Below are 13,788 nucleotides of genomic sequence, written 5' to 3' on the forward strand. Positions count from 1 at the left end.
ACATCAACGACCCGGGGGGTCAATGGACCCTCCTGAACCACCTACACACTGGGGTCAAATGTTTCAAATCATCAATGAAGTGGGGCTTGGCAAACAGCGCAGCATGCCAGTGGCGAGCCTAAGCAGACAAAGGTGGTCCATATAGGAAACAGGTGGTGATTATATTATAATGACCACCTGTTTCCTATATGGACCACCCTCATAAGCCTGCCTCTTTGGCATATAGGACCAGAGACAAGGGCATGGCTATGTGATGTTAAGCTGGACATCTGACGATACATCAGATCCTCTTGAGTAGTTTGGGAGATGGTTCCACTATTGGAAATATTGGATGTGGTACACAGTAATAATAATAATAATAATTAATTACTATACTTTAACAAACAGAAAATGCAGTCCTTTACATCAACAAAATCACATGCACAGTGCTTCTCATAGGAATGTATATGAAATGAACATGAAAACTGAGTGCATACAAATGCATAATGCATGACATACAGAAATGGCACTTGAAGGGTTAAGATTTTTTTTTGTTTCTTCTTCTTTTTTTTAAACAAGCACTGTAATGCATCCAACACAGTTTCTGGTTGATCGTGGACAGTATTGAACCTTTTACGTTACATTGCCAAAGCAAGTGTCAAAATATAATGAAACCGTTTAAGAAAATCGGGAAAGTATACAGTTGGAGGGGGCACAGCATCGTCGTTATATACTGTACATGTTATATACACAGGGTATAAAGCTTTTTGAAACACATAGCAACACACACACACACACACACACACACACACACACACACACACACACACACACACACACACACACACACACACACACACACACACACACACACACTAGCGTTGTGATTGGTCATATGGAGCCGGATTTTCAACCAGTCAGTGGAGCCGTTATTGGTCGTTGTCAGCAACGGACATACACAGTATTGTGGTTGACAGATACAATGTTTTTCTTCTAATAACGCTCCGTTTGCTGGCCAGTTGGAGGTTTTAAATCCACGTTCAAGTCAAACATCAATGAGTATTATCTGCAAACATGAACCTTGGGTAAGTGTGTCCTTCTATTATTTTAAAACAGCGATAGCCCACCCAGTAACGTATTATTTAGGCCATCTGCTGTGGGATGGATTTGAATATTTTACAAGCATGCATCGGCAGCGTTTATATTTACAGTTTGTACAAAACACACAGCATAGTTGATAAACAGTTAAATAAACCGCAGACAGCCGCGTATATCTGCGTAGCGTAGATAGGCTATAACATTTGTAAGGTTACATTTGTAGGTTAGAGTTAGCGTACTGCATAGCCACCGTATGTAAAAACAAAAATCAACTTTATATTCCCATAGTGATATGAAGCTTAAACCTACAAGGTCGCCATCGGGCAGTCAGTCAATTCAGAATGTGTATGTTAATTCCAACGTAGTGAACGTTCGTCCTATATTTCAAATTGGCTACTGGGAGGAACGGCCAGCTGGCCGGTGGACCTCGGCCAGACGGCCACGTCGGTATGACACAGACATAACATAACCATAAACAAACCCGAGACGCCCATATATGGAGATCCAGTTTTCCAGAGCAACAGATCCGACCGCTATGCCCATATATGGTCATGTCATGTGCACATATATAGGGGACCAACCAACTTCAAACTCGGCGCGCGCATTGGCAAGGACTCGAGGGAGTGCGTCAGTGCGGTGCTGCCATCGAGTCGTTCGAATATCCAGTTGTCCAGAACAGCTGATCCAACCATATGGGGCAATTGGGCATGCCAATATATGGGCATATACTGATGACATCAGGGAACTCCATATATGGGCATAAAAGGCATGGACTGATAGATCCAGAGATCTCCACTGTGGAGATCTCTGTATCCATGCCTCTCTGTATTTTATGTCCATATGTGGAGACTCCACATATGGACATAAAAGGGACAAGGGTAGGCAGACAGATACAGATATCTCCATATATGGGCACAAAAGGGACGCAGACAGACGGGTACAGCAGGTAATCTGACAAAGCCCCGACACTGACTCAGGGTAAATGAAATGCTCTGCCCAATTTTTGAGCCTCAAGTTCTCCTTCTATTATAATAGCTATAACTTGGCCCTGTTCGATCATGTCTCTGGAGTCTGCATGTCTGCAACCATGCATAGGCTATATATGTTCCAGTGGAACATATATAGCCTATATATGTTCCATTGGAACATATAGTCATATCTTACAGCTTAATATTTCATAGTGGAACAGTTCCACTAGAAATATTAAGCAGTACAATTTGTCTGATGTTTATCACAGAACTACTGACAAAGTACACGTTTGACAACATTACACAGCATCAGACAGTAAATGAAACACGACAGTATATAATGAGACTCAGTTTAATGTCCCAGTTCTGACCTTTCCCCTCTGTTTTTGAACACAGAGATGGTTTACTGTTTGAACTTGAGAACGGAAAACCCAGACTAATTCTACTCAACCATGGTAAGACACGTCCAACGTTGTTAACAGCATGTTTGACGGCATAGTATGTCGTACCAGAACATTATAGTTGAACTAAGGGTGAAATTATTAATACAATTATTGATTCATAGAAAAAGTATCATCGTTTTTGTAATTGAATTGGTTTAGTGATGTATATAATGTAAAAATGTGTAATGTGCGCTATTTAAACTTAATCAAAAGGTGAATTAATGTCTTTGTTTCATTTTACAAACAGAAAAGTAATGTTGTTGACTGCTGGATACCTTTTACTTTTTTACCCTTGATTTCTTTAACCATAATTGTACAGTCTAAATGAATCACATATATTAATCGAACAATAATAATAATAATAATAATAATACAAATGATAATAATTGAAATAACGTAAAATATAATCACTGTTGTTGAATGTGATCTGTGTGCACTGTTAACTGTTCATGTTCTACTGCAGGAGCTGAGAAGAAGCCAGCTAAGGTAGGACTAGCTCTCTGATTATGGCTGTAAACTGTCCGCACTGCTCGGTTACCAATAACCATTCATATCAGTGTGTTTTTATTTATTTATCTTTTTGGATGTCTGTGTGTGTGTGTGTCTGTCAGCTGTCTACCTCGTGGAAGCCTCCTGTTGGTCAGAGAAGCAGACAAGCCTCCCGTCTGGATGAGGAGCTGCCGAGAGAGGAGGAGGTGACTGGCAAACGCAGGGAGGCCAGGAGGAAGACGAGATTAGCAGCAGCAGGTACCTCTTCCACCTCCTCTACCCACGATGCACCAGGAAGGAGTGGAACGAAGCCACTGACATCACGCAACACTTCAAAAGCCAATCACCTTGCAGTGGGAAGGGCTACAGTTGCACCCAGGGTAAGACGTGATTCTGATTATGTATTATTTCAAGAATAATTCAATAAGACAATAATTGTAAACATATTTCTTTTATTAAATGTCCCACAGTGTGGGTTTGCTTTATTGGTGGCCGGTATGTAGTTGGGGTAGTGATGCCAGAACAGGGGGGGCCAGAGGACTTTTGATCTCCTCATTTTTTCAAGGATTATTATTTCACCTGCGGTCCGCTGGCCGCCTCAATGGGCCTGAAACTTGTGTGTGAGAGAGTGTTGCAATGATGTGTATACGTGAGTGTGCTGCCCGCAGTCGGTGAAGGAGCTACCTGCAAGAAGATGATTAAAATCCAAACACGTAACAGAAACGTTATGTCTCTCTCTCTCTCTTGTTTTTTGGGGACTTTTTCCTGCCTTTATTTATAGTGTATAGTGGAGATGGACAGGAAACGGGGAGAGAGAGATGGGGAGAGACATGCAGCAAAGATCGTCGGGAACAGGAGTCAAACCTGCGATGTGCTGTCAGGCTATATTAGAGCCAGTGCCCGGACTGCTAGGACAGCTAGGGCAGTGGTCCGGTCCTTGTTTGCATTTTAATCATATTCCTACAGGCGAGTTTATTTGTGAAGGTGCAGCTCTGTCGCTGACTGCGGGCAGCACACACCCACATATACAGTAACTACTAGCTACACATACACATTACACACACAGCCACCGCTCTGTTCAATTCAGAGGTGTAGTATGGTGAGATGCGTTATGGTTTGCAGTCATAAGGCAGTAGTAGAGGGTTTAACTAGTTTACTTCTTTTAATTGTGTGTAGTGCTTCCTTCTGTCACAAGCAAAATACTAAGGTACTGCACTTTGCACCAGGTGGTCACCAAGCTTCCTGTGCTTCCACAAGGACACAAATGAAATTTCCTCTGACAAGTGTGTGTGTGTGTGTGTGTGTGTGTGTGCGTGCACACAGGTTTCAGACAACGGGTCCAAAAACATGCCCTCTAGATTCACCAATTGTAAAACAGGACTACCAACCAATGAGGAGGACACGGCGGGCCTTAATCACAACCGGCTGAACCCCCTGGCCAATGGAGTGTATCTGACCAGTCAGCAGCTGCAGCAGATTCTCAGCTCCATTCAGAACTCATCCTCCACCAATCAGAGCGCAGAAGAGGAACAACATTGGCAGGGTCAGCTGAATGGGAGGAGGAAAAAATAAATCACTGGTTAAAAAAAAAGAAATAACAGAATATTTGTCTGAGACTGTTACCATGACATGTTACCATGGAGAGCTCACTAATGAATTCCGTCTGAAAGCATTAATTAGTGAAATGGCATTCGAAAATACATCTGAAAACCACTACCAAATGTAAATCATTCTAGAACACTTTACTCATACACAAGACGCGATGGTGCCGTGCTAAACGTCACCTCTGTATTCTGTTTGGTTTGGCCAGGAAACCGGTGTGACTCCACAGTGAAGGAGGCAGCTGGAGAAGGAGAAGTTGAAGGAGAAAGGAGCCCTGTCAGTAGAACTGGCATATCAGAGGAGAAGGAGAACAAGTGAGGAGACTGAATCAATGTTTCTGATGGACGTGAACAAGCTACAACATCGAATTCATAATAATAATAATGTGTGTGTGTGTGTTTCAAACAGCGTATTGATCTGGTTGGGAGACAGAGAAACTGAGAGCAGAGTTTCTCAGAATGACAAGAAGACTCGGTGGAGGAGAGAACTAGGTACACACACACACACACACACACACACACACACACACACACACACACACACACACACACACACACACACACACACACACACACACACACACACACACACACACACACACACACACACACACACACACACACACACACACACATATATAAATAAATACTATATACTGTACATAATATGCTAAAACATGTTTCTATAAATGTTTGTGTGTGTACTGTAGATGAGCAGGTAGCTGTGAAGCAGAAAAGAGTAGCTTCAGAGAGACAGGTATGATGTTACTGATCTCACCGACGTCAACATAATATTATGTTAACGTATTATTATTAGCATATTATGGTCCTATTATTATCACAACACATCCAAAATACACGCACACTTTACAGTGCAATCAATGGCATTTCTCTCCTCTTTAATAATGGGTGTGTTTCAGCAGGATGGTGATGGTGCATTGTCAGTTCAAAGCTCTGCCAGAGAGTTGCCTGCTGTCGTCAAATCAAACTTCAGACTGAGAGTAAGACATATATACACACACACACACACACACACACACACACACACACACACACACACACACACACACACACACACACACACACACACACACACACACACACACACACACACACACACACACACACACACACACACACACACACAGTGACAGTCACTGACATAGCAAAGTGTTGTGTAGGAGGGATGTGCAGAAGAGTGTGTGAAAGGAGGAGAGAAGAGAGAGGAGGAGAGGAGGAGGTGGCTGGAGCAGTTGGACAGACAGAAAGAGGAGAACACCGTGAGGAGGAGGCAGGAGAAAGACCTCCTCAAGCAGGTACAGTAGAAATACATTGCTGTGTAGTGTTTCTTGTGCAATACATAGTATCAAATTAACCCCAGTGTAAATGAAACGCCCATGTAACAGGATTTAACTAGAGAGGGAGTTTGTTTATAATTGTGTGCCTTCCATTTTGTTTATGCTTTTATTTATTTAGTATATTTTTTGGATTACCACTAAAAGTTTACCCTCTCTGGGGCTGTATTTTGGGCTTTGTTAAAAGGTCATATCCCAGAGAGGTGCATGGAAACTCATTACACACAGTAGAAACACTACACAACTAGTGCCTTATGTGGTGCCTTGCCGTACAGGACCACATGTTAAACTTGCATTATGTTCCGTCTCTCCAGACAGAAGACTACGAGCACTGGGCCATGCACTTTGACTCCCTGCACAGAAGAATTCCTGTTCCTCTACCTACCTCCACCTTGCCCCCAACCACCCTGTCCTCATCCACCCTGCCTACAGCCCCAGGTGGAGGTACAGAACGGGTGGAGTCGGAGGTGGGCAGGGTCCCCTCCTCCAGCCTGTCCCTGGTCTGGGACAACCTGAGCAGCTGTGGAGCAGAGAGTGTTGGCAGAGCCAGTGTTGACACTGCTGCTGGATATAACAACCGGGCAAGGTAGAGGACAGATGGATGGATGAGTGATGGACAGAATATACTGTAAAGAGCTGTTGATGCTGTCTTTCCTCTGTCTATCCTCAGGACTACAGCACACAAACTATCTTGTTATCAGATAATTTGATAAGAGGTTTACAATAAGACAATAGCTTTACCAGAAGACAATACAGTTCATAAGTTAACAGTAAATAATAGGTAGGTTTACCCGTAGACAATGAAGATTTACCAGTGGACAACAGGTAGGTTTACTAGTAGGCAGTATATAGGTTTATCAGCAGACAATCGGTAGGTTTACCAGTAGGCAATATGTTGAATTTTACCAGCTCAGTGGCCTTGTGGTTAGATTAGAATATCCGCCCTAAAGACTTTAAAAAACATTTTGTCCATAATATCATGCCCATAATAGGGACACCACAAGAGCTTCTAACAAAAATGTATATGGAACCAATGGAACATTGGTTCCATTGGAACACAGGTTATTATTTTTGTACATACAAGGTTTCCGCCTAACAGCGACGATTTTTGCAAGGGAGTCTTGGCCAAAACAGCAGCACACAAAGATTCAATTTCAATTGTATTGTTGGACAATACACAAAAGTCAATGTGTTTACATGTACATTCTTGTTCATTTCTACATTAGACTGACGCACGCGCGTGTGTGCGTGTGTGCGTGTGCGTGTGCGTGTGCGTGTGTGTGTGTTTTTGTGCGTTCCAGTCACCTGCGAACCATGACTGCCTTGCTTGACCCTGCTCAGATAGAGGAGAGAGAGCGAAGGAGAATCAAACAACTGGAACTACAGGTGAGAGGAATGTGTTAAGGTTCTTTGGCACCATGGCCAATTTTATTGTCTCCTCAGTTGAGAATAATTGCACCACACTATCCAAAGATGAATTCTGTAAAGTAGCGAGGTTGAGTTTAGTGTGAGGTGGCATTTCCCCATGCTGAATGGTCAGTGGCCATATAATCCCCCGGAATACATAGGACTGCTAACCAATCGGCACAAGGTTATCGTTTTCTCATTTCTTTTATCACCCCCTGAGCCAGGACTAATAAAGGTTGGGTATGTAATACAATATAGAGTGTAAACCATAAGGATATAAAATGTTAAATACAGAATATTAGAACATGAGAAGAACATAAGAACAATTCTCAGGCCTTTTCTCTTTATTTCTCTGCTTAATTTCTTTCCGTCTCCCCCTCATCAGAGGGCGATCGAGGCTCAGGTGGAAGAGCGTCGGCAACGGAGGGAGAGAGAGGAGGAGATGAGGAGAGAGGAGGAGAAGATGGAGGAGAGGAGAGTGGAGGAGGAGAGGAGAGAACTACAGAGGCAATATGAGTTGAATACACTGAGAGAGAGACAGAAGGAGGTACACTAAACACACACACACCCCCATAGTGTGATCAATTGGTCAACCCACTGTGGAGAAAAATGTATGAGGACGGACTGACAGAGCTTTGTGCATTTAATAGTTAAGTAGGCTGTGAAATGCATTTGAGAAAACTGACTTTAGCACATTTGTTTGTACCTATAGGAGAAGCAGTTTGTCCGGCAGCAGCTGTTATATCAGAGTGTCCAGAATGCCCAACAGGAGGCGCTGCACCTGAAACAGAAACAGAGGATCATAGAACTCAACAGGAGAGGTCATGATGTCGGCAGACTGCTGGAGTCTATAGGACACAATGGTAAATAGTTGTATTTATTTATTTTTACCTTTTATATGAGATTATACTCATCTCTAAATTCAATACAGGAGCTAGAACAGTGGCGAGAGCGGCAGCTAACAGACCTTCGCCATCTGCTTTGGAAACGAATCACATCACTGTCCCCATATGAAGGAATGCCCCAAAGTGTAGTAATGTACTGTACATGTGTTATTAGGTAATAGGGTGGAGGAGGTAGCAGGTCCAGAGAGGACTGATGAGGAAGAGAAGACCATTGTCTCTCCACGCAAAGACATCTCTGTCCAAACTGGTTAGTACTACTACTGCTACTGCTTTAATTTTCTTTTTACTGTTATCTTGTTATCTTGTGTACCAGTACATCAGAGTACAAATTATTTTATTGTGGTTCCTCAGACATTGTAGCAGCAATAATGAAAAAACAAAAACTGTGTGTGTGTGTGTGTGTGTGCGTACTGTAGAAGTGACTCCTCCAGAGTGTCTCCAGACACCTCCTCGTCCTCTTCTCTCTCCTCCTCCTGCGCCTCCTGCAGGGAGAAATGACAAGGAGAACCCCAGGCTGCCTAGAGGAGAGAGAGGTGAAGAAAAGAAAGGAGACAGGAGAGGAGGAGAAGGGACAGCTGGAGACCTCTATGAGCGCTTTGCCAGAACAGACAAGAGCAGTAAAAGAGTGAAGAGACCAGATTGGAATGTAAACAGGTACACACACACACACACACACACACACACACACACACACACACACACACACACACACACACACACACACACACACACACACACACACACACACACACACACACACACACACACACACACACACATCCTGTCTCCGTTCCTCTCGTCATCTCTATTCTCGTCTCCTCTCCATAGCCGAGCGTATCTCTTATCTCTCTCCTTGCAGACCCAGTGGGAGTTTTGTTCCGGCATCAGAGCGTTACCCACCCTGCCTCCAGAGGAGCAGACAGGAGGCACGGCTGAGGAGACAGGCCGACCTCCTGGCTCTGCAGGAGAGGAACTGCCTGTCTAGGACTGATAATCACAACCCTGGTCCTAGCTCTAACCCGGGTCCTAACTCTAACCTGAGTCAAGGCAGATGTAAAACCAGCCCTTCTACAAAAGAGGTAGGTGGAGCCAAGTTTGTTTTGTATTTGATTGATTTGATTCATTTTAATGATATGCTATCAGACATCCATGGATAACATGATAAAGTGAAAACAACTTATTTCCGGGCTCTGATCAAATGGTTCATAGCCTCCACCACGGTGAGTTTAGAGAAAGCTCTGCTTTAAATAGTGGGCCTTCACCTGAGCCAGCACTGTCCCTAGCCCTTTGTAGCTGGTATCCATATATAAGACTATCTCATCCTCCAGGTCTGGAGCTGTCAGAACCAGAAGGGCCCGCTGCTCTTTGGTATCCCAATCAAACTAAATGTTAACACCTGGTTAGGTGGTTCAGAGACACAACCACTGTGGAGAACAAAACTGCAAATCAGAAGCCAGTCCCAGGAAAGATTACAAATTTGGAGAAGTTACACAAAGCTGATTCTGCAAATGAATTTAAAGTCCAAAGGCCTAGTACTTTACCTAGAAAGGTAACATTGCTGTATTCATGTTATATTATCCTTGAGGGGAAGTTGTGCCACAGAAATCAATAGTTCACCTATGTCGCTGTAATTTTTTTTACATATATTTTCAGAATCTGCTTTGTTGCTGCTCTGTGATTTTGAGACTTAGTCTGCCCTATATGTCAGGAAATGTAATCGCTATGTCTGGATCCTCACTCGCAGAGAACAGAAGCAACAGATGAAGTTGAACATTATTGATCAATATTACCAACAATTACCAGATTTTCTTTTGATGGACTGACCTACTGGTTGACTGATCTTCTAGTTTGTGTTTTTACTGACTGTTTCTCTTGTCTCCAGGTGGACAGTAAAACCAGAGAGGTGTCTGTGTGTCCGTCTATCCACAGTGAGAGGTGAGGCACGACTTACACTATTTCTGTCTGTCACAGAAGGTCAGGCTAATGAATTTAATTATCAGCTTCCTTTCTCCTAAAACCAGCAGTACCAGGCCTCTTGGTAGGATAGTTTGTAAACCAGCAGTACTAGGGGCCCTGGCACGATAGAAACCAGCAGTACTAGGGGCCCTGGTAGGATAGAAACCAGCAGTACTAGGGGCCCTGGTAGGATAGAAACCAGCTGTACTAGGGGCCCTGGTAGGATAGAAACCAGCAGTACTAAGGGCCCTGCTGTGTGCCTTACTTTTCTAACACTTGAATGTAAATGGGTCTCATGCTAAAACATTTTTTGTTAACACAATTCAAACACATATTAGAATGAGTAGGCTTTTAGAACAATTTGACTTGTATTCTTGCCTTTTTAACTAATAGGACGCACAGAGTGAGGGTAAATGGAATTCAGTCTAGCCAAGTTTCTCCTACAAGTGTGCTTTTTCTGCTATTATATATCCAAACAAATATGTGTGGGAGCAGGTGTGAAAATAAGACTGTTATTTCCACATTGACAAAACCATGATTTATTCTATCATTGTTTGGGAAAAATATCTTTAAAGAACTGGAACTCTTTGAATCAGTAATGTTTTTTCAAAAGTTCCACTATGTTTACGGGTGAGAAACAACTAAAACACTATATAACCTACACTATGTAACCCGTATGTCTTACCAGGACATAAAAAAAGTTCCGTTTCATCTCTGCAGGGGGCACTCTCCACCAGTTCCTGCTGTTAGACATGGACAGAAGACACGCCCACTCACCTCCTCTCAGCCCCGCCGACTGAGTGACAGCTCCTGTCTACACCCAGCTCTGTCCACCACTCCTCCTTCCCAGCTGGACTTTGTTCCCTACATCAGAACTGATGAAGTTTACCAACTGCATACCGCACACACAGGTTGATAATACTATACAACACAAACCCAACTCATAACGCACTCGACAACACAGAGGTTAACCACTTGAACCCCAGCATCCATATTCTGGGGGGGAACATTAGCAAAAAAAAATGCAGATCTATAAGCTCACAAGCTTGTAGATTGGTTGTTTTTGGCAACGAGAATTTGTGTTGACGCAAATAGTCCAGGGGCCAACACTGATATTTTCACAAATTGGTACCACCTAAGGTGACCGTAAAGTTTTTGTATTTTTGTCTTCCTACATGTCTCTAGTTTATATTTTGGTATGATAACCCTTCCAATCTTGTAGCTTAATGGCAGTTATCACTACCTACTGGCTAATGTATCCGGTAGGAGACACAAAGTAGAATCTTTGTGTCTCCTACACCCGGGCATCAAATTATTGCGACAAAAAACAAAATATATCCATGTATTCAAGGCTTCATGGGGTGTGCAATTGATAACTTCTCAGATTTTTGGTGTTTGCAAAAAGACTGCTTTCCATAAGCTTGTAAAAGTTGACCCTCCTTTGGTCTAGGGTGGTCATAGCTGAATGGGTAGAGAGTCCCCCTGGGAAACTTAAAGGAGGAGTTCACCCAAAAAATGATTTATTTTCTATCAATTGCACACCCTATGAAGCCTTGAATACATGGATATATTTTGTTTTTTGTCGCAATAATTTGATGCCCGGGTGTAGGAGACACAAAGATTCTACTTTGTGTCTCCTACCGGATACATTAGCCAGTAGGTAGTGATAACTGCCATTAAGCTACAAGATTGGAAGGGTTATCATACCAAAATATAAACTAGAGACATGTAGGAAGACAAAAATACAAAAACTTTACGGTCACCTTAGGTGGTACCAAAATATGGCCTGGCCCCTGGACTAAAAGAACAGCGGTCCAAGTACAGAGTCTGGAGGGTTTAACCCATTAAAACCGGGAAAGCATCTGTGTCATTTTAGATTTTAGCGTTGGCTAAAAGCTATTCAAAAATAGCAGATATACAAGCTCACAAAAAAATCTTGAAATAACTTACTGGTTTAGAAGGCATTTGTAGAATCAGCCTCAGGTCTTAATAGGTTAAGTGATTTCTAATACAATACATACATCCTAAAGTGTCAGGTGTTAACACAGATAACGGGGTAACGTTCTCTTCTCTCCGCAGACCCCCTCCAGATGAACTCTCCCACTTATCTCCCCCCTGCTCCTCATCCTCGCACTCCGAGAGGCAGACCTCCTCTGCTCCACAATACATACACAATTGCACAAACACACAGACAGCAGGAGATCCTCAGAGGACTGGCTCAGCTCAGACAGGTACACACACACACACAAGTCTTTTTAAGTAATTAGATGGTGGTCCAGAACATAAAGGCTAATTAAAAAGATACAATTCATAAGTTTGTAACAATGTCAGAACTATATTAGGCATTAGTGACTAGTCCCTATGATGGAGCTATGGTTGAAAATTGCTTGTCACTTTAAGGAGAAGCAAAAGGGGTAAGAACTGGGATATAGAAAGGGCACAGTCACATGTGCTTCATACGCATCACAAGTGTCTGCTTCCCCGTTAAAAAAGGGTGGAGCATCCCATTGCGGCGCGTTGAAGTGTGTTGAGTTCAACGCGTCTCAAGTCTCTTGACGCGTATAAAATGCATTTGTGACCGTGCCTGTGAGGAGCAAAGACGAGGGAGAGAGCAAACAGTAAACTGACCAGCCCTCGGTTTGTGTTTGCAAATTTTAGACAGAATAACTGGCAGTGATGTGTGATTTGGGAACCCCTGCCCCTGGAATCGAAACCGCAACGCCGACCTTTTACAGAATGTATATTTAAGTTATAGGCTACATGTTATGTTATAGGTTAATACTTATAGGATATATACCACCCAAAGAGTTTATAAACTAATGGAGACTTGCTTCTCTGCTGGCTTAATTGCATCTATTTGCCTACTGTTAAAGATGCTTAGTCTGTTCATTGATTGTGATTCATCCAATTGAAACGGTTGGTGGTGAGGTTTAGATTCCAGGGGCAGGGTTTGCTACATGGTTGACACTGTTGGTCTTTTTCCTGTCTGTCTGTTAGGGTCTCCTTCAAAAGCAGCGGGAGTTGGAGTCATCTCTAAACCCCCAGCTGATTCACCATGACAACCATCTCAGCTCCTCCCCATAGACCACCCAGCAAGTGAACTTTCCCCCTCTGAGGATGACATCGACAATGGCACCCGTAACCTTTAGATACTGAACCACGTGACCTGCATCAGTGAGCGTACCTTGTGTTGGTTAAAATTAGCTGACAGCACTTTATTGACCTGCTGACTGGAACTGTGGCTGGTGTTTTTTAATGTGAATTTAAGTTCTATGTGGCTTCAGTGTGCTAGCAACTTGGCTGTTAAAACCACTTTGTATTTAAATGACTTCAGGCTCATAAACTGAGACGACAAAGTATTTAAATGACAAGGCTCAAACAGTAACAACTGAAGATTTAAACTGTAATTTTGGTGTGAATGTGAATAATAAAATGTCCTGGAATGTAATGTTGGTGTGACTGTGAATAATAAAGTATTTTCTTTTATAACTATCTCTCCAGTCCCTGAATTTTCAGCGTAAAACACCAGGTGAAGTTTGGTCAACAAAGAAATTAAGTGATGTCGAAGGGGTTAAGAAACTCCAGAG

General features: G+C 42.8%; 1 protein-coding gene across 3 annotated transcripts; it reads left to right on the forward strand.

The window, feature by feature from the left end:
• Positions 1-928: 928 nt before the first annotated feature.
• Positions 929-13,633, forward strand: ccdc66 (coiled-coil domain containing 66). Of its 3 annotated transcripts, none has more exons than XM_084062496.1 (21): positions 929-1,064; positions 2,442-2,500; positions 2,952-2,974; positions 3,100-3,357; positions 4,301-4,520; positions 4,788-4,893; positions 4,988-5,070; positions 5,289-5,335; positions 5,499-5,579; positions 5,760-5,894; positions 6,248-6,519; positions 7,235-7,319; positions 7,726-7,887; positions 8,053-8,203; positions 8,400-8,492; positions 8,662-8,899; positions 9,105-9,324; positions 10,128-10,180; positions 10,922-11,112; positions 12,281-12,432; positions 13,199-13,633. In XM_084062496.1, exons 1-21 carry the CDS (start codon positions 1,054-1,056, stop codon positions 13,283-13,285), a joined length of 2,727 nt encoding a protein of 908 aa, XP_083918622.1. In that variant the 5' UTR covers positions 929-1,053; the 3' UTR covers positions 13,286-13,633. The 3 variants fall into 3 exon arrangements, with proteins under 3 accessions (XP_083918622.1, XP_083918624.1, XP_083918623.1); XM_084062498.1 differs by having other exon boundaries at positions 8,677-8,899; XM_084062497.1 differs by having other exon boundaries at positions 5,502-5,579.
• Positions 13,634-13,788: the final 155 nt, after the last annotated feature.

The sequence above is a fragment of the Gymnoscopelus microlampas genome, assembly GCF_963454915.1.
Source record: "Gymnoscopelus microlampas genome assembly, chromosome: 7".
In the NCBI taxonomy this organism is placed as follows: Eukaryota; Metazoa; Chordata; class Actinopteri; order Myctophiformes; family Myctophidae; genus Gymnoscopelus; species Gymnoscopelus microlampas.